At 43.4% G+C, this 23,861-nt stretch overlaps 1 protein-coding gene across 1 annotated transcript in view; it reads right to left on the bottom strand.

Annotated features, from left to right (window-relative positions):
* KIF27 (kinesin family member 27) overlaps positions 1–20,080 on the bottom strand; it is a gene marked incomplete at its 3' end in the record, with an annotated part of 75,616 nt that extends 55,536 nt beyond the window's left edge. Inside the window, exons 1-5 of the mRNA XM_084794540.1 lie at positions 19,840–20,080; positions 16,144–16,527; positions 9,339–9,539; positions 7,577–8,535; positions 3,677–3,820 (exon numbers count right to left, since the gene is read on the bottom strand). Coding sequence (XP_084650666.1) covers positions 3,677–3,820; positions 7,577–8,535; positions 9,339–9,539; positions 16,144–16,441 — 1,602 coding nt within the window. The 5' untranslated portion in view covers positions 16,442–16,527; positions 19,840–20,080. The remainder of the gene's footprint in view (positions 1–3,676; positions 3,821–7,576; positions 8,536–9,338; positions 9,540–16,143; positions 16,528–19,839) is intronic.
* Between the last annotated feature and the right edge of the window lie 3,781 nt (positions 20,081–23,861).

Below are 23,861 nucleotides of genomic sequence, written 5' to 3'. Positions count from 1 at the left end.
GGAAACAGTCACATACATGCCCATTAGCTGATGAATGGATAATGGAAATGTGGTGCATATACACCATTAACTGAAAGGAAAAGTGAATTTTTTCAGGAAAATGGAAGTGACTGGAAAAGATTATATTGACTGGGGTAACCCAGACATTCTTATATGTGGATCCTAACTTCAGAACCTTTAGATATATATGTTTCAGTTGGAATGAAAACCTGGCACAGGCCAGGTAGCAAGAAATGATCCATTACAGGTGGAGGAGAAGGCAAGCTCTTCAAGGGGGTATAAAAGAGCAAAATCACCTGTTATAAAGTAGGAGGAAGAATATTAAGGTTAAAAGACTGAAACAGGGGTGAAGGTACAGAGACAGAGAAAAGGGAAGGCTGGAGAAAGCACCAACCAAAACCAAGAATGTATGAAAACTTATTATATAAGCTAACTAAAACTAAATTAAAAACTTAAGCTTGAATGAGCCGGGTGCAGTGGTACACACCTGTAATGCCAGCACTCAGGAAGGCAGAGGCAGAGGCAGGCAGATCTCTGTGAGTTCGAGGCCAGTCTGGTCTACTGAGCGAGTCCAGGACAGCCAAGGCTACACAGAGAAACCCTGTTTCAAAACAAAACAAAACAAAACAAAACAAAAAAGAGCTTGAATGGAGAGCTGGTAATACTGGCCCAGAGGCCACAGCTTATTTGTAAGCTAATCTCCCTGTGCACACACTGAATTTTCTTCTCCCTGTGAGTTATGCCCATGCAAGGGATCACCACAAGACCACTCATTGCTGCTGTTCTTGGTTACTCACCAAAACTAGGTAGGAATTTAATGCTGAAGGCACCACACTTTGGTTACAGAGCACAGAGAAATACAGCTAGAACTGAACCGGACGCTCCAGCCTGTGGCCCAACTCTCACAAGGTGCTATATATGTTGTGAGGGGAGAGAAGTCATTGACAGTCTCTCCAGGCTGTGAACCCTTTGTGCTACAATCTGACCTTCCGGGCAAATATGTTTCAGGGTTAACCATCTGATTTGCAACTGGACTTGAGGCCCACTCCACAGGAAAGAACTCGTACTTAATATTGTAAACTTCAACAGCCTATGGCTAGGGAGGCCAAAGGCTTTAGGAGAGAACATACTGCTGAGGCTTGGTAAACAGACAAACTACCTTCTAAGCGTCAGCTTCTTTTTACAGAAGGTGACACTCAATGGGAGACTCACAACTGTCAAAGTGCTGAGTGCCCAGCCCTAATCACGGCATCCTTATCATCACCCTCTCCAAGGCCCAGGAACATCCCGGATAACAGGCCGTACTCTGGATCTTGCATCATGTTAAAACTACAAACAGACGCACGTGTGCATGCACACACACACACACACACACAGAGTATGTATAGGAAGGAGGTTGGTTGAGAAGGAAGGTGTCAGGAAAAGTGGAAAAGGGGTAAGAGGGTGATAGACATTGAATATGGACACAATACATTTTATACACGTATAATTATAAAAATTTAAATATAGGTTTAAAAAAGAAGAAAAGGGGAGAACAAATTATTCCTGTTTGAAGATACCATATCTTTTAAAGATTCCTGTGTATATATGTTTGCTTGTATGAGTTTACGTACTGCCTGAGGAGGCTAGGAGGGGGTCAGGCCCCCTAGAACAAGAGTTACAGGAAGTTGCCTGATTCTGGCGCTTGGAACCAAACCCAGGACCTCTGTGAGAGTAGTAAGTACTCTTAACTGCTGAGCTATCACTCCAGCCCCAATATGAGCTTATTTTTATATCTTTGGTTGTGAGCCTAACCGTTAGTGGCTGGGCTACCTCTCCGCCCTTATGATTTTTTTAAACAAACATTCCACCAAAAAACTTGTTTACTTGTTTAAAATGATAAATGAATTCATCTAGGTTGCAAAACATAAATCAACACATAAGAACTAGTAGAGCTTTTAAATACCAATAATACAATTCCTGGAAAAAGTGAAGAAAATAATCTCATTCATCGTAGCCACAAAAAAATTAAGTATCACCAAAAATCGAATAACCAAAAAAAAAAAAAAGTGAATAACCTTACTATGAAAATGATAAGACCCAATGAAAGAAACTAAAGGGAAAACCCAAAGGACCTCCCATGTCTGTGGACTGGAAGGACACCGCACTCCAGCGTCTACAGACTCAATGCAGCTCCTATGCCAATAGAGTGCTACTCTTTACAAAGCTGGGAGAGCAATACTGAAATCTGCATATGATGACAAAGACTGAACAACCAAAGTAACTCTGAGCACAGGGACATTAAGAACCCGACCTCAACCCAAACAGCATACTGCACGTACGAAAACACAGAACAGACAATTATTTAAGCCATAGAATAAGTTACACAGAACAAAGGACAGAGCACTTACAGCCAGGGTATTTACAAACCACTGAGTTTTGACAAAGACAGGGTACTGGCTAGCCTTTTGTCACCTTCACACAAACTAGAGTTATCTGAAAGGAGAGAACCTCAGCTGAGAAAACGCCTTTATAAGACCCAGCTGTCAGGCATCTTCTTAACTAGCAACTGATGAGGGAGGATGCACTGATTGCGGTGGGGCCACCCCTGGGCTGGTGGTTCTGGGTTCTGTAAGCAAGCAGGCTGCGCAAGCCGTGAGGAGCAAGCCAGTAAGCAGCACCCTCCATGGCCTCTGCATCAGCTCCTGCCTCCAGGTTCCTGCCCTGTCTTTGAGTTCCTGCCCTGACTTCCCTAAGACAGACAGTAAAAATATACACTGCAGAAAGGATAATATTTTCAACAAATTGTACTCAGGAAATTGGATATTCTAGACCTCTGTCTCTGCTATACAAAAATTATTTTTAAAAGGGCTTATTTTAAAAAAACAAAGACAAAAGCCAGGCATGGTGGCGCATGCCTTTAATCCCAGCACTCAGGAGGCAGAGGCAGGTGGATCTCTGTGAGTTCAAGGCCAGCCTGGTCTACAAAGAGAGTCCAGGACAGCCAAGGTTACACAGAGAAATCCTGTCTCAAAAAACAAACAAAAACAAAAAAACAGGGGGAGTATTTCAGAGCACTAGTTGCAAGTTGTTTTTTTTTTGAGACAGGGTCTCACTGTGTAGTCCTGGCTGGCCTAGAACTCCCTATGTAGACCAGGCTGGCCTCTCTAACTTACAGAGATCACTTACCTGCCCTCCTGAGTACTGCAACTAAAGAGACAGGCTACCATACTTGGTCTTGGGCAAAAAATTTTAAATATGCAGGCATATCTGTTACTCATAAGAATTCCAAGATAGAGAATTTGAAAGACTTAACTAAAATGAAGGGGCAAATCACTCATGTAGTATAAAAGGATAATATCATAACTTATACAAGTTTAAAATTTCCCAGGGGCGGGTGGTGGTGGTGCATACCTTTAATACCAGCACTTGGGAGGCAGAGACGGGCAGATCTCCCTAAGTTTGAGGCCAGCCTGGTCTACAGAGTGAGTTCCAGGACAACCAGGGCTACACAGAGAAACCCTGCCTTAAAAGCTAAAAAATATTTAGGGGTAAAAGAAGAAGGAGTTCTCTCTGTTGCAATGTCCACAGCTATCCACCTGAAATGCACCTTTTATAAAGCACCAGTCTATGGTGTGAGATGCCCGTCCATTCCGCTGGGTGCTGCATTAGCAGAACGTCGTGCACTGAGCCCTACCTGCAATCTATTCACTTTCTGCGCTTCCTTCAAAGACACAGCATGTCCTTTGCTCTCCTGCGCCATCAGCTGCACTTGACTCCTCAGTTCCTCCAGCTCCAGCTCCTTCTGTGTGAACACCACCTGATCAGCAGCCAGAGCACACTGGAAGGGAAGAAGCACAGAGCTCAGCAAGTCCTCACGAACACGACATACAGCACAGTGTAAAGGTCACGGTGACGGCCTGAAAACACCGTGTAAGGCTTTCTTATCCTTTTAATTCAACTTTTCTAGAGTCTTTTTGAGACAGGTAGAAAATAGAGGGGCACATCAGTGTGACTCCATGAGAGTTAATTACCATCAAAACTCCAACTGTGAACTGTACCACCCCATGGGAACATTGATGAGAAAGCACTTGCAACACCAGCATTCACCTACCTGTCTTAGGGCTGAGGTGCAACATGCCCAACAGCCTCATGCTCCCACTATCATGGCTGCCCTGTCAGGACGGACTGTGCCCTCAAACCTTTAGCCCAAATGAACCCTCCTCTCTTTAGGCTGCTATTGCAGGTACTTTGGTCACAGCCACAAGAAAACTAATAGAAAATAACTGGTACTAAGAAGTGGGGCCTTTGCTATGATGAGCCTCATCACATGACCTGGTTTGCTGGAGGACTATGAAAGAGTCTGGAAAACTACGATTGAAGAGCCCTAGAATGCTGTAATGTAGAGCTCAATGGGCCATTCTGGCAGCAGTTTGGGAGACCAGAATGCCAAGAGAAATGTATTCTAAAGAAGCAGAGACCCAGTTCATGAGGCTCAGAGGGAAGCAGGGACTCTGACGGGAACTGTTACAGGCCAACAAAGACTCAGGCTGCACTCTGTCCAAGTGAACCAGGCAGCATTCGGGCTATGGCACAGGTACCGCTCACTACTCATATCCAGACCTACAGAGAGCGAAAGCAACAAGCAGGGTATACATTTGTTGGAAAAATGTACTGTTTGGCAGGGAACGAAGTGAGTTGAAAGCTATAGACAAGGTGGCTAACAGAGATTAGCATCATTAAAAACAGTGCACCGGGACAAGAGGAAAGCTGCCTTGATGGCAAGATTCTACCTAAGAAAGGCTCCATCTTGTCAGAATGAAAATTCATTTGAAAGAAGAGAGCCTCAACTGAGGTCGCAGTTGAAGGGGTTTCCTTCTAAAAACAACCACACAGGAAATGTCTCACCGGGGTCAGCACACCAGGTGAACATAACTCTGATAACAAAGGAGCCAGGCTACACCTCAGTAGCATTATCCAAGGAGGTCATAGAGGCTTGTACCAAGATTTAGAAATCCACTGAGGCCAGTCGGCCAGTCAATGTGTAGCAACATAGGAGTCTCTGCAAGGGAATCCCCGAGAGGCCAACAGGCAAAGCTGTGACAGCAAAGCCTAAATTGTAATGGAACCCCTGGATCCCAGAGATGCCAGGGTCATGGGACACTGCTAAAGGTAAGCTATAGACAGGCAGTGGACATGTGTAAGAGAGAGGCCCTTTGTAGCCCACAGGCTGGACATGAAGCAGAACTGAGTTTATCTTGTTCTCTACTAGCTCCTGTACCTAATCTTTTAAAAATGGGTTGCAAGGAGATGGCTTAGTGGGTAAAGGAGCCTGCTACTAAGCCTGATGATGTGAGTTCAATGCCTGGGACCTACTTGGTAGAAGATGACAACTGATTTCTGCAAGTTGTTCTCTAACCTATACATTCATTCTCTCTCTCTCTCTCTCTCTCTCTCTCTCTCTCTCTCTCTCTCTCTCTCTCTCACACCCACACACACACCCACACACACAAATAAATGTAATTTTTTAAATGTGAGGAGACAATTTTGAATTAAATATGTATATACACACTCATACTGTTTAAAAGTCAAGTATGTGTAGACAGGTATAGTGGTGCACATCTTACCTTTAATCCCAGCAAATAATAAAATACCCACCCAAATATATGTGTGTGTGTGTGTGTGTGTGTGTGTGTGTGTGTGTATCTATATCTATATCTAGATACACTCAAGGGATAAAGTACTGTCTTCTTTCAAGAACCACAGTGAGCACTCTAGGAATGTGACTCAATTAGTAGAGTGCCTGCCCAGCATGCATAAAGCCCTCAGTTTGATTTCCAGAATAAAACTGGGTGTGGTTGACATAATCCTATAATCTCAGCACTGGGAGGTAGAGGAAGAAAGATCAGAAGTTCAAGAACAGGAGACAGAGGCAGACAGATCTCTGTGAGTTCAAGGCCAGCCTAGTTTACAAAGTGAGTTCAGGACAGCCAGCGCTGTTATACAGATAAAACCTGTCTCAAAAAACAAACCACCAACTGAACAAACAACTATAACAAAAGGCCATCCTTAGCTAAATAGCAAGGTTGGAGGCCAAGCTGGGCTACATGAAATCCTGTCTCCAAAACAAGAAGAATCAAGGACCCATAAGCCAGACATGGTGACTCACACCTGTAATCCCAACTCTTGGGAGACTGAGACAGAAGATCACTCCAAGTTCTAGGAAAAACTAGAACATTGAGGAAGTTCCTAGCAAGTCTGGACTATCATATGAGACTGTCTCAAATAATAAAAAGAAAGAAAGGAAGGAAAGAAGGAAGACAGAAAGACCAGAAGATAAACAGACAGACAGGAATGACGATGTAGATTAGTAATACAGTAAATGCCTAGCACCACACAAAGCCCTGGGTTTAAGTTTACAAATACACACCTGGAGAGGAAGAAAAACTCAGTGCAACATAACTTAATTTTGTTTGTAAAATTGTTTCTTTGGGGCTAGAGAGATGGCTCAGAGGTTAGGAGCACTTCAGAAGTCCTGAGTTTGATTCCCAGCAACCACATGGTGGCTCACAACCATCAATGATGTGATCTGATGCCCTCTTCTGGCATACAGGTGTACATGCAAGCAGAGCAGTGTATACATAATAAATAAATCTTAAAAAAAAAAAAAAACTAAAAAAAAGAACAAAAAACCCTACAAACTGTTTCTTTGGTCTTCTAAATGGCTATAAAAGTTCACAAAGTTCTATTTAATAAATATGATACCTTAAAATGTACTTTGATCACATCATAGGAGAGAGAAAAATAACAAAGAATTAATTTAAGCAAGAATAGGCAATGAGACATAGAGATGACAAGATGAAAGGCAAGTGAGATTTTTATAGAATTCTTTTCCTTTTTTGTTTTTTAAAGATATGCTTTCACTCTGTAGCTCTGGCTTGCCTAGATCTCACTGTGTTATATAGACCAGGATGGCCTAGATCTCACAGAGGTTGACTTGCCTCCCAAGTGTTGGGACTAATGAAGTGTACCAACACACTCACCTAATTTTTATACAACTCTTAAAAGAGAAAAACCATTCCCAAAAGTTGTCCTCTGACCTCTACGTACACATGCCTGCACTCCTCACACACCATTCACACACCACCCACACAGTAATCAAATTTTTTTACTTGTCCAAATGAATACAGTCCTTAACAAATGCTGTCTATGAGCCAGGTGTGAGAACTCATACCTATAACGCTAACACTTAGGAGACAGAGGCAAGAAGACTGTCCCGAGTTCACATAGTGAACTCTGGACCAGCCTGGAGAATACAATTAGATCTTATTTCAAGGAAGATAAAATAGATCTGGGGCTGTATCTCAGAAGTAGATAATTTCCTAGTATGTGCAAGCTTGTGTGTTCAATGCCCATCACCACTAGAGTGGTGGGAGTTCTCTAAGTCAGGTGGGACCACACCCTCCTACAACCCCAGCACACAAGAAACAAAGGAGAGAGTCCAGGCCAGCCTGGCTGGTCTACATAGTGAGTTCCAGCCAGGCTTACAGACAAGACACTGTCTAAAAAAACACAGTAATCAGTAATGTCTAAGTACCTGGTATTTCTTAAGCTCTCTCTTCAGCTGGAGAACTGTCACACGTTGGGGTCCTTCTTCCAGGTTCCCAGTGCCCAGGTTTCCTGAGAATGGGGTGAGGACAGCCTTCCTGACTTCCTGAGTCCTGCTAAACCACTCCTGTAGCTTGTGCTGCTGTTTCTGGTTTAGCCGGACAGCATCTTTTAAGTCCACCAGGAAGGTGAATGCTTGCCCTATGCAGTCCTGGTAGCCCAGACATTCCTCCTGGAGCTGAGCCACCTGCTCTTCGAGAGAATGAATTCGATTTTGGTCAGGCCCGCCTTCAGAAGGAGTCTGGCTAGTTTGGCTGACACTGGCCTGATGGCTCTGCAAAGCTTCTCGAAGCAACTTAATCTCAAATTCCATCTCATCCATTCGGTCTGACTCAGGGCTGATGTTTAAAGTAGGCTTGTTTCTAATATTCCGTGCTCTGTTGGCATATTTGAGAGAATTTAAGGACTCGTCAAAATCTGAGGAGGACGGGCTGACACACGTGATCATGACAGTCTTGGCACTGCCTCCCAAGGAATCTTTCAGAAGCCGGGTAATTTTAGCATCCCTATATGGAATATGAGAACTCTTCCTGCGTGGGTCACCAAGGGCACTTATTACGTTTCCTAAAGCAAGCAGCCCGCTGTTGATCTGAATGGACTCTTTGAATCGTTCACCAGTATTCCCCGTTTTGGTCACTCTTTCTGATCCGGCCAAATCCACAAAATGGAATTTGGAGACGATGTGCCGATGTGAACACCACTCTCCATCTTCAGCTGCCTCTGTATTTTTCTCCACTTGGCACACACTTATTGTAAAAATGGCGTGTGACCTACTGGAGTGCTCATTCATCTGCGTGGTGCCCGTGTGCCTGGCTGCGTTCCCTACCTCCAGCAGACTCATCACTTCATCCATGCTCTCTACTTGGCATTCCTTGGCCCCAACAATCACTTAAACAGAAAGTTTTAACATCAAGTTTTCATCAAAATCCAGCACAATTAAGTTAACCACACAACAGTTACCCTTTGCTAAGCAACCCCAAAGATAGTCTCTTTAAAAAAAAAAAGCAGTAATGTTTCAAATAATATTAATATCAGTCAGTATTATTGAATAATTTCAGAAAAGTGCCAGCAGGATTCAAGAAATAGGAGTCATGTTTAAACTCTAAAGGATGCATTTTATTTGTTAAGATCCAATTGTTGCTTTGAATCAATCATCATAATTAATTCTTTAAAATGATTGACAATCAAAACCTCTGGGTCTGGAGTTACATAGCTCAGAGGAAAAGTACGTACAAAGAGCATGTGAGGTCCTGGGCAAAGGCTCCAAAATCAAGGAAAACAAAACCAAACAGGAAGAACACTTTATTTCAGTACTTTAATTTGTAATTCTTACAAGAAAACAGGAGCCATGCCTGATGGAACAGACCTGTGATCCAATGTACTCATGAGACTGAGGCAGAAGGATTAAAAGTTCAAAGCCAGCCTGGGAAAGAGTCACATCAAGGCAAATATAGGAGATTTATACTGAGACTCGATCCCAAAATCTTATAAAATTAAAAACGAAATGAGAAGGCTAGAGATAGAATTCAGTGTCACAACACTTTCCTAGCACTGGATAGATTTCTAGCGTGGCAAAGCAAGTATATGGATGAAAAGTAAGAACAAATTCCTTGTGTTGTGGAATTCTTAGACTCCTGACACGGCTTTCTAGACGCTAACGAAGGCACTCAATAGTCTCACTAACTATTCACCTGTGTTTCCCTTTTCATCTTCTCGGATGTGAAGGTCTTTCATGGAGGTCTCCAGCTCTAGAAGATCTCTTAGGTCTTCCTTATACACTTCTATATATGACACTTTGATTTTAAAGTCAATGCTAGGATTTTCAGAAATGCTTTGAAATATTTCTTGGATAGCTCGAGGAATGATACCCTTTTGACCCTCCACAACTGATGCTGAAAATTTAGAAATAGAAAGCAAATCTGAATTAAAATATAAGAAAGCTACAATCTAAAGTTTATGATTAATATAATTTTCTTACATTTCTATTACAAAAATTGAAACACTGGGCAGGCATGATGGCACACACTTTCAATTCCAGCACTCAAGAGACAGAGGCAGCCTGGCTGGTCACATACCGAGTTCCACATAGCAAGACAGAGTCTCAAAAAGTATATTAATTAATTGAATTTAGCCAGGGCTAAACCATATGACCATAAAACTCAGGGGTAAAAAGGCTGGGGGCATGGTTCATCAGGTAAGAGCACTTGTACAGGCACAAGGACCCGAGGTGAGATTCCCCAGCAACCATGTAAAAAAGTCAGGCCATGGCACAAGGGCATCTGTGACACTGGAGGGCAAAGACAGAAAGATCACTTGGGTTTGATGGTTGCCAGCCTAGCTACAGATTCAGTGAAAGACCCTGTCTCAAGGAAATAGAGCTGAGAGTGGTAGAGCAGGACAACTGACAATCCGCATCCTCCTCTGGCCTCTATATGTGCTATCATGGATATAAAAGCATATGGATATAAAAGCATACACAAGTGTGTGCACATACTGTGTATACTATACCATGCACAAATCGAGTCCAGGACAGCCAAAATAGCATAGAGAAACCCTGTCTCAAAAAACCAAAGCAATAACAACAACAACAACAAAAACAAAAAAACAATTCAGGCTAACTTTTCACATGTACCCCTTATGCAGAATTTACTCATTTAACAAATATGTATTTGGCATTTACTACATACACTGTAATGTTCTAGGGCTCTGGGAAGAATCGATCAAAAACAAACAAACAAACAAACAAAATTATTCTCTAATATTGTGAGATTTTACTGAGAAAAAAATAGGCAGTAGTAATAAAGAAAATCTGTAAATTATACGGTATACTAAAATGCTGGCCACACATAGTGATTACAACTAAAATTCCATTGGGGTGCTGGGACAAGGGCTGAGAATTCATAGCTAACCTAGGCTACAGAGCAAGACCATCTCAAAAATCAACAGACATAAATAAGTCCAAACAAATAGGAAGTGAAAGAGCATTTGGAGGGTAGGGTAGAAAAGATGTGGTGCGGCGTGCAATTAGAATGTTAAATATGAGGGCATGAAAGTACTTAAACAGAGTGCAAGGACACATGCTGAAGGCACTAACTGATGTCACCACAAACAAGGTCAGCACAGCCAGAACCGGGAGCAGCAACAACAGAGGAACAAGAGATGAGGTCGGAGGGGTGGCACACACATTTGGAGTCATTCTGGCTGAGGTCAGAGACACAGGGGTAGAACGGTAACATTCTGGTCTGAAATTGTACACAGACCCCATTGCTGTCTTTTGCTGGAGTAAGAGTGGAGAGACCACTTCAGAGGCCCCTATAGAGCTCTGGTAACAGAGGGACTGGAAGATAAATATAACAGGTCCTGATAAGGTATCAGGATGGAACCTCCATTTATGTTCAAGAGCCACTAAGGTTTTCTGTCAACTGCATGTGACAACACACACCTAGAACCTTACTGAGTTTAGAGGCTGAGAAAGATTATTAAGACTTGGTAAGCCCAAGCTACCCAGTAAGGCCTTATTCTCCAGGGCTGGGGGAGCACACACAGGATGGAGGGGCTGGAGAGATGACTCATTGGTTAAAAGCACTTCTGCTCTTCCAAAGGACCCAAGTTCCACTGCCAGCACCCATGTGGTGGTCCATCGGTAACTCTAGTCCCAGGGTATCTAATACCCTTTTCTGGTCTCCACAGGCATCAGACATCCATGTAAGACAAAACAGTCATACACATAAAAATAATCTCTTTTAAATGACTGAAGCTGGGTGTGGTGGACCACGTCTGTAATCCCAGCACTCAGAGGCAGAGGCAGATAGATTGCTTTGAGTTTGAGGCCAGCCTGGTTTACAAAGCAAATCCAGGACAGCCAAGGCTACACAGAGAAACCATGTCTCAAAAAACCAATACCCTGCCCCCCAAAAAAGACCAAACCAATCAACCAAACTGAAAATTTTCTGATAGGTTGGGTGTGAAATATGAGAGAAATCATGGAGTCAAGGTGACCCCAGGGTTCTGTTTGGAGTCACTGGTGTTGCCAATGAAGAATATTCTATTTGGTTGGAGAAAAAGACAGAAAACTTGTTTCTATCAAGACAACCAAGCAGTTCACCTGAGTCCCCAGAGCTTTTTTTATTTGTTTGTTTTCTCAAGACAGTGCTTGCCTGTGCAGCCTTGGCTGCCCTGGACCCCTTTTGTAGACCAGGCTGGCCTTGAACTCACAGAGATCAGCCTGCCTCTGCCCCTCGAGTGCTGGGATTACAGGCGTGTGCCACGGCTTCCAGCCCGAGTCCTCAGAGCTGTAACAATTGTCTGGACTCAGGGAAACAAGTGGAAGTCATCTATGTACAGACAGCATGTCTGTACAGAATGAGGCTGGTTATGACCACTGAAGAGAAGAGTTTTTAAAAAGAGAATGGAATGTGGGGAGAGGCAAAACTGAGCTTGGGAACACTTCAATTATTAGTTCGCTTGCCAGAGCACCTAAGGAGGGATTAGTAAAGAAGGAGAAAAAACAAAACTGTGGTGGATTACCTGGAAACCAAGTGGAGAATGTGCTAGAGGGTCCATTAGGATAAGAAATAAGGACTGAGCGCTGGATTTAGCAGACTGAGTGTCATTTAGGATTATCTCAACCAACGCAATCCCAGTGGCTGTAGAAGTTTGAGGAAGTAGATACAGTTACAGGTGACAGTTTCAGGTCCTGAGGCAAATAAATTTAAAACTCAGCTTCAAGGGGCTAGAGATGTAGCTCACTTGAGTGTTTGCCAGTGTGCATAAAGCTCTGGGTCTGAGTTCCAGCACCACTTGAACTGGCCACAGTCATGCACATCTGCACCTCAGCACCTTGCTGAGGATCAGAAGTTCAAAGTCAGCCTTGACTACACACTGCATTTAAGGTCAGTTTGACTAGAGACTATATCTAAACAAACAAACAAACAAACAACCTGATTCCTGAAGGTTGCCTTCTGACCTCCATTCATATGCTATAGCATCTCCACCAATAATTTTAAAAAAAGTTAAAGATATACATAGACACAGATTTTTTTTGTAAAGAACTATAATGGCACGGAAAACTATCCCCTAAACTGACAAATTACATAAAGTTAAAATTTGTATCATACAGCAAAGGAAACAGTCACTTGAGTGAACACAGTACAAGATTAGAAAATATCTTCAATTATACAAAACAGATGTTAATATCTATAATACACAAAGAGCTTCAAAATTTATCCCATCAATAAATGGACTAGCAAACAGACTAGACAGTTCTCAAGAGAAGACTGTTGGAACAGCAGTCATCACAAAAACAACACATGCTGGTAAGGATACAGACAACATGGAACCCTGTACTCCGCTGGTGGGATGCTAACTAGTCCAAACATCATGGAAATCAGGAGAAGGCAAGGCCTCAAAAGCCAAACAGACCTACCATGTGACTCAGCTATACCACCTCTAAATACTGAGTCAACATATCCCAGAGACACTTGCACGTGGGTGGTCACTGCAGCGTTATCTACAACAGCTAAGTTATGGAACCACTCCAGATATGTACCAATAAAAGAATGTGGTCCTTGCCCCCTGCACTCCATTTTCCAACCCACAACTCTGCCTTCCTGGAGACCTGTCAGCACCAGGGACATCCAAAGAGGAGCCTAGCATAACTGTCATCAGAGAGGCTTCACACAGCAACTGATGGAAACTGATGCAGAGACCACAGCCAAACATTAAGTCAAGCTTGGGCAACCTATGGAAGAGGGGGAGGAAGGAGTGAAGGAGCAGAAGGATCAAGGGCACCATAAGAAAACCTATAGAGGGGCTGGAGAGATGGCTCAGTGGTTAAGAGTGCCACCTGCTCTTCCAGAGGTCCTGAGTTCAGTTCCCAGCAACCACATGGTGGCTCACAACCATCTATAATGTAATCTGATACCTTCTTCTACAGATAAAGCACTCATATGCAATAAATAAACTAAATAAATCTTAAAAGAAAAGAAAAGAAAACCTATAGAGTAAACTAACCTGGGCCATGGGGCCTCACAGAGACTGAACTGCCAACCAGAGAGCATGCATCGGACAGACCCAGGCTCTCTGTGCACATGTAACAGTTGTGCAGCTGGGTCTTCATGGGGGACTCCTAAAGGAGCTAGCTCTGACTATGTTCCCTGCCTCTTGGATCTTTTTCCCCTAACTTGGATGCCTTGTCCAGCCTCAACAGAAGATGTGGCTAATCTTACTGCAACTTGATATGCCAAAGTGGGTTTTTATCTATGGGAGGCCTCCCCTTTTCTGAGAAGGGGAGGAAAGGTGGGTGAGGGAAGAGGAAGGGACTGGGAAGAGAGGAGGGGAAAACCGTGATTAGGATGTGATGTAAATAAAGAATAATTAATTAAAATTTTAAAATAGCTATTTTTAAACAGTGGAGTTTTCTCAGCAATAGAAAATAGTGAAGTTATGTCATTTTCAATGGATGCAATTAGAGATATTCTTATTAAACAATCATCATCTTGAAGACAAATGTCTTATTGTTTCTCTTATTTGGGTCTAGAAGTTACACAGTGTCACATATATAGAGAAGACATGAAAGCGGAAGTGAAATTGTGCAGGGACAAAGGGACAGGAGCCAGAGAGGAGGTAGAGGGCTGTTGGGAGAATGCGCTCACATTACATTATATACTTGTAAGAAATTAGTCTTACTATCCCAGCACAATAAAATACAACAAATGTTAAAAAGAAATGCAATGGCTGAAAATATCTGAAAAGTATTCACCATCTAGAGACATTGGTGAAATGTAAATTAGAACTTTTTGAGTCAGGTGTGTTGGTGCATCCTTGTCCCAGCACTCAGGAAGAAGAGGCAGGAACATCTCTGTGAGTCAGAAGCCAGCTAAGGTTGCAGTGAAATTCTACCTTTAAAAAAAAGTGGGGCTGCCGGGTGGTGGTGGCACATGCCTTTAATCCCAGCACTTGGGAGGCAGAGGCGAATCGCTGTGAGTTCGAGGCCAGCCTGGTCTACAAAGCGAGTCCAGGACCGTCAAGGCTACACAGAGCAACCCTGTCTCAAAAAACCAAAACCAACAACCAACCAAGCAAAAAAATTGTGGGGCTTGAAGATGGCTCAGTAGTTAAAAATATTTACTGGTAGGGCAGTCGTGGTGCACCAAAGAAGTCCATGGTGGTCCTAGCACTCGGGAGGCAGAAACAGAACTCTTTAAATTTGAGGCCATCCTGGTCTACAAAGTGAGTCCAGGACAGCCAGGGCTTCACAGAGAAACCCTGTCTCAACAAACAACAATAATAAAGCAAAACAAAACAAAAAAAGCGTATTTACTGGTACTGCAGAAGACTCAGGTTTGACTCACAGAACCTACATGACAACGCACGACCACTTATAACTCCAGTTTCAGAAGATTTGACTCCCTTTTTTGGCCTCCATGGGCTCCTGTACACATACAAGCAAGCATACACATACACACAAATAAAATCACAAATGTCTTTTAAAAATTGAGACCCCATTTCATGCCAGTGAAAATGGCTACCACCAAGAAACAAATAACAGAGTATAGAGAGCTGCCGCAGTCATTAAGAGCATGGCGGCTTTCCCAGAGGACCTGAGTTTGATTGCCAGTTCCCACATGGCAGCTCACAACCACTGCACCTCCAGTTTCAGGGGAGCCAACGCCCTCTTCGGGAGTTGGGAAATAATGTAATGGAACACGTAGTAAGAAGCAGAAGTAGAAACTAATTACAGGAAGAAAGGGATCTGCTGGAGAGAATGGGGCACAAGACGGGGTGCTGATGGAGGCCGATGATTGAGAAGAAAATATATGACATATGTATATGAAGAGGCCATGAAAGAACCTATTACTTTGTATGTTTACCTCAAAAAATAATTTTAAGCCAAGTGTGGTGGCATGCACCTTTAATCCCAGTACTCAGAGAGGCAGAGGCAGGTGGATCTCTGTGAGTTTAAAGCCTGCCTGGTCTACAAAGCCAGTCTAGGACAGCCAAGGTTACACAGAGAAATCCTGTCTTGAAAAACAAAAACAACATTAACAACAACAACAACAACAAACATTTTTAAAGGCTATGACTGGGCAGGGCCTAGTGCCACATACCTACAAACACAACTGAATGAGGCTGAAGAGAAGGGAATCCTAATTTCAAGGATGACCTGAGCTACAGAGTGGGTTTAAGGCCAGCATGGGCAACTGGGTAACTCTCCCTTGAAACAGAAAAGTAAAAAGAAGGCTAGAGATGCAGCTCAGAATTATGGAGCATAGCCAGCAACCTAGTTTTGTTTCCAGTATCACAAAATCAAAAGACAATTTATAGACAGATGGCTTATACACCACTGTTTGCTGCAGCTAAGACAGGAGACAGGCCAAAGCCAAGTGTTCATCAACAGAGTGAAAGTGAAATGAAAGAGCCAGTACAACTGTGCTGTCATTTCTTATAGTCTTCATACATACTATAGAATGCTAAGTGAGAGTTTGAGAATCTTACCGACATGGCCTCCTCCAATGGTGTATGTCTTCCCAGATCCAGTCTGTCCATATGCAAACACAGTTGCATTATAGCCCTCGATGAGAGACAACACTAGGGGCTTTATGCATGTATTATAAACTTCATCTTGAGTGGAATTTTTGCCAAAAACAAAATCAAAGGTAAAAACTCTATCTCTCCCAATGATAATCTGCTGGGTATTGGGAACATCTCTCACACAGACTTGATGGTTATGAAGAACTTCTTTGCAAAGAAGAGGTCTAATTCTTACAGCAACTTTTACTGGTATTTCTTCCATGGCAGCTTGGAGTTTACTGAATAGATTATTTATTTACTATTCAGTAACAGTGTGAGAAACATCCATTTTATGTAAGATCTGGACTCCTGCATATCAAGATAAAGATATATTTTAATTTCTGGTTCCATAATGCAATAGAAACCACTCATGCTTCACAGCAAAGTGATTTAGACAGTCTTTACCAGTACAAATTATATTACAAAGAGCTGATCCAACTTGTACAGTGTTTAAGTAATTTAGTGATGGAAAGATTCAGCATTTAGGTTTGCTTCAAAATAGTCAAAGGACCAGGGACCATGAACTGGTTAATTATAAAGCTAAGGGATAAATACACAGGATTCCACTGTGTATTTCTAGAGTGGTAATGTTTCCTACCTCACTAATCTAAATAATAATCACAGAGTTAGGAAATCCAGGCAAGGAAAGAACTAAGGAATTATAAGCATGTTAAAAGTAAGTATTTGAGAAGGCTCAGTGGCTAAAAACACTTACTGCTTTTCCAGAGGACCTGGTTCGATTCCACATAAGGCAACTCATAACAGCCTGTAACTCCAGTTCCTGTACACACATGGTACACATAAACTCATGCAACCACACTCATAATCACATAATACATAAATACATTTCAGCCAGACATCAGTGGCACACAACTTTAATCCTAGCAGAAACAGGTAGATCTCTGAGTTTGAGGCCAGGCTGGTCTATGCAGTGAGCTCCAGCCAGTGCTACACAGAGAAACTCTGTCTCGTAAAACCTAAATAAAAAAAAATTAAAGTAAATTATTTGTATTATACTTGAAGATTTTAAAAAATGGCATTCCATCTCACAAACATCAGAATTAAACCATGAATGTGGTTTTAAGGGTTTCTGTGTCCGTATAAGTTAAAACAATTTGCTTAAAAGCAACCAAAACAGACAGGCCGTGGTGGCGCACACCTTTAGTCCCAGCACTTGGGAGGCAGAGGCAGGCGGATCTCCGTGAGTACGAGGCCAGCCTGGTCTACAGGACAGCCAGAGCTATTACACAGAGAAACCCTGTATTGAAAGATAAACAAACAAAGTACCAAAACTATAGGCTATAGCAGTGGGTTAGCAGGCAGAGCAGTGGCCACACAAGCCTTGGAAAGCATGTGAAAGTGGAAAGTGAAAAACAACTCCATAACGCTGTCCTCTGACGGCCCAGGAGATGGTCCTTCCCAAAACTAACATAGGTCTCCCAGGACAGCAAAATGGCTCGGTTTGTAAAGGTACTTGCCACCAAGCCTGACAACCTGAGTTTGATCCTTGAACACACATGGTGGAAGAACAGACTTCCACAGCTGTCCCCTGACCTCCAGAAACATGTCCACATGCACAATGTGTAAATGTAATAAAAAATAATAAAAAGAATCTTTCTACATTGAGTAATGTAAGATCTCCCATAAGGTCTTCTATAGACCCCTGGCACTTTGCCATGGTCACACATATTTGGCTCCAGAAAAAACAAAAACAAAAACAAAAACACTGTTTCTTATTCCTTTTTTGAGGTGGCAACTTTTTATATCAACAGTTTCTGTAGACTTACTATGAAACCCTACAGTGATCCAGTTTCACAAGGAGTCACCCAGTTTCGCCATGGCTCCCTCTTATGCCCAATGTTCAGGCACTACCTCCTCAAGTGGGTATTAGCGAGTTCCTTCAGGGGCTCAGCCCTCCCTTGGCTTGGTCAGCGGTGCACTGGCTGTTTGGATTCTGCTTTGTCTATACATCTCTTCCAGTTTCCGAGCACTTGTTTCCTGAGTACACTGAAAAGTAGCCAGTCTGGAATGGGGAAGACTCTTTGGAAAAAATGGGTCTTAAGATTATCACCAATCTAGAAAGCCACTGGACAGCAAGTAACATTTTGTTAACTATTTGGTTTGGAAATATTCATTTATACATTTTTTTCCCTCTGTAGCCAAGGCTGGTCTGGAACTCAGAGCAATCCTGCTGCCTCCACCTCAATGGTGCTGGCCTTACAGATTTGGGCTGTAACACCTAACAGCTATGGAAATGTAACCATGATAAAATAATATTCATGAACCCTTAAAAAAAAAACCCTCAACAATAGTAAAAGTGAATGGCCGGGGAGGTTCACAACAAAAGCCTTCTACGACACAGTACTAAAAATTCAGTCAACAAACTATCTTTAATGCGGTGGGGGCAGCTTGGCAGTTTCAATAATTCTAATAAAATCTTCAACAACAGCAAAGAGAAATATTCTTAATATGGTAAACCCTTACATCCTATAGCACTCTTGAAAACTCAGGGCTGCAGCAGACTTTGCAAAACTCATCATACCAATTGGATTTTTTAATAAAAATATCACCTCAGTAAAGCAAAAGTCATGGTCATGAGATCATTCTGCAGCAAAATCAGTTGTGCCCACATGTCTGACAATCTGAACTCAATCTCTGCCACCCATAGAGTAGCAATAAAGAACTGACAGTTCTAAATTGTCTTCTGACCTCCACATGCTCACACACACACACACACACACACACACACACACACACACACGAATTATTTTTCTAAAGGTTATGGTCTATGTTAAAATGAACCCAACTAATTTTGATAAACTGCTAATTTAAAAATACCCTCTAGCCCAGTTGTGGTGGTGCTTTTAATCCCAGACGTTGGGAGGTAGAGGCAGGCGGATCTCTGTGAGTTTGAGGCCAGGATGGTCTACAGAGTGAGTTCCAGAATAGCCTGGGCTACTCTCAGAAATCCTGCTATGAAAAAATAAACAAACCCAATTGTAATTGAGGTATTTTCCCTTCGTTAGTTTTTTTTTTCTTTTTTCTTTCTTTCTTTCTTTCTTTTTTTTCTTTTCTTTTTTTTTTTTTTTTTTTTTTTTTTTTGACGGCAATGTTGACACAAGCAGTGTGGACATATAAGCAGATAGAATTAACTTATTGTAATTTAAAAAATAATAAATATATGACTCACAGACAATATTCAATTTTTAAAAGCTTGTATGTGACAGTTGCTCTTTAGATTCAGGTTAGTTCTGTGTGTGTGTATATATATATATATATATATATAATCAGCAGTGAAATCTGATTGGCTGGTATTATCTAGAGACGCATTTTTAAAAGTGACCAAATGCCAGGTAAGCACTGGGCCTTTCGCCTTGTCATCTGCCAGGAATGGGGTCTTCAAATGAGCGTCGAAGGTGGTCGGCTCTCTCCTGAGAAGCGTCCTACAGATAACGATGCGCATAGTATCTCACGAGGGCATAAAGGAGCCTGAGTGCGAGCCGCGACACAGACACCGGCCGGCGGCGGGCACCGTCCGACAGCTCCTCGCCGCACCGAGGCTTCCCTCGCCAGGGCGCGCGCCCCGCCGCCCTCCGACCCGGGCCCCGACCCCGCCGCTACCTCAGGACGCCCGCTAGGCCCGCCCGCAGTGTCCGTCCGCGACTTTCAGCGGGGCCGCCGCAGGCCGGGTGCCGCCCACTTCGCGCCCGTCGGGCCCGCGGCGCACCGCCCGGGTCGGGACAGCCCAGGTCTTCGCAGGCCAGCGCCCCACGCCGCGCGGCCTTTCTTCGCCACGCCGCGCCCACGCCTTTTGTTGTCACCAGTTCTCACGGCAACGGCGCAGCGCGACGGCCCCCTCCCCTCTGCGGCCCCGCCCCCTGCTGGCTCCGCCCCAAGCTGTCCGCGCCCTCCGAGGGCCCAGGTTCACGCAAAAGCCGCTGGCAAGACTCCGCCCACACATGCCCCGCCCCTCCGTCGAGTCCCCTGTCTCTGCTGTGCACCAGGAACCTTCTCTGAGCATCCCAGTCAACACACACAGGGTGTGAGACGGTTCAGAGATAAGTAAGACGGATTCCACACTGAGTTTCAGTATCCAACTACGATCTCAGGTAGTTTGTTTTTGAGTCAGGGTCTTATGTAGCTCAGGCTACTTTGAGCTTCTGGGATCCTCCTGCCTTTACTTCTGAGTCCTAGGACCCCACGCACCTGCCACCAAGTACACTGTGCTTACATGGTTCAGGGAACCGAAACCAAGGGCTTTGTATACCCTGACCTGGTCTCAGGACTTTGGAGTTCCAAGCAAGAAGACTGAGTTCAAAGTCAGCCTGATCTACTTAATGATACCCTCTCGGGAGTAAAAATAAAAAGGAGTGTGGGTGGGACAATAGCTTTCAGCTTTGACCTGTTCCATTAAAGAAGATAAATTTAAGAAAAAACGGAACATAGTGGCTCAAGCATGAGGTAGTTATGGGGGAAAAACTGCCATATAACTCAATGAGTAAGTATATAAACGAAAACAAGTTTCACAAAACAATCACTAGTCCTAATCTCATTCTAACTTTTCTTAAGGTTGACTACAACCCCTGAATGGATTCCACTGGCACAAAGGGGCACAGTATAGTTGTTATGATTGAGCGTGTGCTTAGAATGCACAAAGCATGGAGTCACTCTCCAGGACTTGCCGATTTCATAACCCAATAATAGAATGCAACCTGCTGTTTAACGTATTTTGGTCTTCAGTGGAAATCTAGCTGAAGATGGACCAGTTAAGACATTTCCTACACAACAGTTATTACTGTACCTTAGTGTCTTAGGACTGTTATCACTGTGATGAAGCATCATGCCCCAAATGAAACAGTTTATTTGGCTTAACATATCCTGAATCACAGTCCATTGAGGGAAGAAGCCAAGGCAACAACTGTAACTGAACCCGGAGACAGGAGCTGGTGCACAGGCCATGGAGGGGTGCTGCTTATTGGCTTGCTCAGCCTGCTTTCTTACAGAATCCAGGACCACCAGGCCACGTGGAACCTCCCACAATGGGCTGGGTCCCCCTCATCAACAACTAACTAAAATGACCAACAGGCTTGCCTGCAGACAATCTTATAGATTTATTTTCCCAACTGAGGTTTTCTCCTCTTAAATGACTGTAGCTTGTGTCCAGCTGACGTACAGCTAGCCAGAACACTTGGGTTTAACTGTGCTGTTGGGAAGTGACTGATTGGCTCATCAATCATCTAGGATCTGCCCTTGAAATGAGACACCCCTCTCTCTTTTCTCCTCTTGCTCCCTGGTCATGAGGCAAACAGTTTGCTGCCATATACCCTAGCTGCTATGTTGCCCTGCCTGACCATAGTTCAAAGCAGGGGTGGCACCAATTGGCTATGAACTAAAAACTCTGTGAGCCAAATGAGTCTCTGTAAGTTGTTTTTGGTATTGTCTTAGTCTCTTTTATGTTTGTTAATGAGAAAATGATAAGAAGATACCAGATGCCAGATTATGTTTATTAAAATAAGGTGATAATAAGATAAGGCACCAGGCAACAGATATTAAAATATGAGGTTTATTAAATGAGCATGGGGAGAGAAGGAAAGGGCAGAGGGATACCCCAGAGAGAGACAGAGACAGAGACAGAGGAAGAGAGAAAGGGGGTAAGAGATAAGAGACAGAGAGAGAGACAGAGAGAGAGAGAGAGAGAGAGAGAGAGAGAGAGAGAGAGAAGGAAGAGGAAGAGGCGGGGGCAAGGTAGGACAGTCCTTTTATATAGCCATGGGCAGGGCCACGCCCCTGTGGCAGGTAGGCAATGACATCACAGGTAGGCAGACTGAAGCAGAATCCTAACAGTCCCTGTTCTATTTCTGTGACGAGACACCATAACTAAAGCAGCTCTTAGGAAAGAAAGCATTTACCTGGGGGCTGACTGATGGTGTCCATTATTACCGTGCAGGGAGCACAGTGGCAGGCAGCCAGTGGAGCAGTAGCTGAGTGCTCACACATGAGCCGCAAGTTGCAAGTGGAGGGGATGAAACTGGACTGTTGGCACTTTTAAATTTTTGTTTTCTTTTGTTTTTCAAGACAGGGTTTCTCTGTGTAGCCTTGGCTGTCCTGGATTCCCTTTGTAAACCAGGCTGGCTTCGAACTCACAGCAATCTGCCTGCCTCTGCCTGCCTGAGTGCCACATTCCCAGATTTAAAATCTATTTTATTATTTGTGTTCTTTATATCTCTACCTCCCTTCTCTACCCTTTACTCCTTCTAACACCCCAACACCAGGGAGAAGAGACACAAAGTTAGTGGGGAGAAAAGGACCTAAGTCTCTTTAGCTACTTCCTGCTGGTTGAGGTCATTGGGTTCCATGGGGCAAATCCAACCTTTGTATGAGGATATCTCCAGCTTCTCCTCATCAAACACCATCAACGGCAACCAGGAGCAGCAGCAGGAGGAGCAGCCTCCTTCTTCCTCAGAGTCCCTACCCAAGGCTCTGGCGTGTGTTATCTCTCAGAGTTCCCAGAATTGAACTATCTGCAGCTGGCAATGATCACACTCCTCTCTGGGCCAACACAAGGCAAACCACCACAGGTGTTATGCTACAGTGACAGAAGATGACTGACACATTAGCCACCTATTGTATTTAGTACTCACTGCGGAGCAACAAATCACCCTGAAAATTGGTGACTTTGAAACAACATACAGTACCTACAGTTTGAGTCTGGAACCTGGGAATGGCCCACCTGAGTCCTGATCCAGGACCCCCACAAAGGTTCTATGCTCTCTCTAGTGATCTGTCTAGAGCAGTGGTTTTCAACCCATGGGTCGAAACCCTTTGGGGGTAGAATGACCCTTTTACAGGGGTCACCTAAGACCTTCAGGAAACACAGATAGTTACAATTCATAATAGTAGCAAAATTACAGTTATGAAATAGCAATGAAAATAATTTTATGGTTGGGGGGGTCACCACAACACAAAGAACTATATAAAAGAGTTGCAGCATTAGGAAGGTTGAAAATCACTGGTCTACAGCATAAATCAAATTAAGAGGAGAAAAGTCCCTGATAATATAATAGAATGCCTCCTGTGATGATGATGATGATGATGATGATGATGATGATGATGATGATGCCTTTTAAACACAGAAAAGCTTAGTCAGGAACTCTAATACACCCAGTGCTGTACCTGATAGCCAGAATCCAGTGACACCACTTACTCAAGATAACCAGACACTACTGAATTAAATCAACCTCTACACTTTAAAATGGAATTCAGGGAAGATGTTACACTGGGGAAGAGGTTTTGCTTCTATTTCCATAGGTGATAAAAGCCTATGGGCTGCATAAAAATTGATAGATTCCATCCAAATAAGAGAAGCTTCCAAATGAAAGACACGACTCAAGGATGAGACACAGAAAGACAGCAATGCAAATGGCGCAGAAAGCAGATCCCCTTGCATGGAGACACTTTCACAAACCAGCTGAGGAGGGACAGACAGTTCATCAGATGGACAGACTTGATGCTGAAGGACAGATGATCAGACTGCAATTATGGAGGATCATCACATCAATGGCTGAGTGGATCTTCATAAGGACATTTGGACTGTTAGGATTATGGGTTTGATAAGTGTTTCTATTGTAAAACTTGAACTGTGT

Source organism: Acomys minous, assembly GCF_964271855.1.
Source record: "Acomys minous genome assembly, chromosome: 9".
Classification (NCBI taxonomy): domain Eukaryota; kingdom Metazoa; phylum Chordata; class Mammalia; order Rodentia; family Muridae; genus Acomys; species Acomys minous.
The sequence above is the reverse complement of the archived record's forward strand: the minus strand, read 5'-3'. Positions and strand labels throughout refer to the sequence as shown.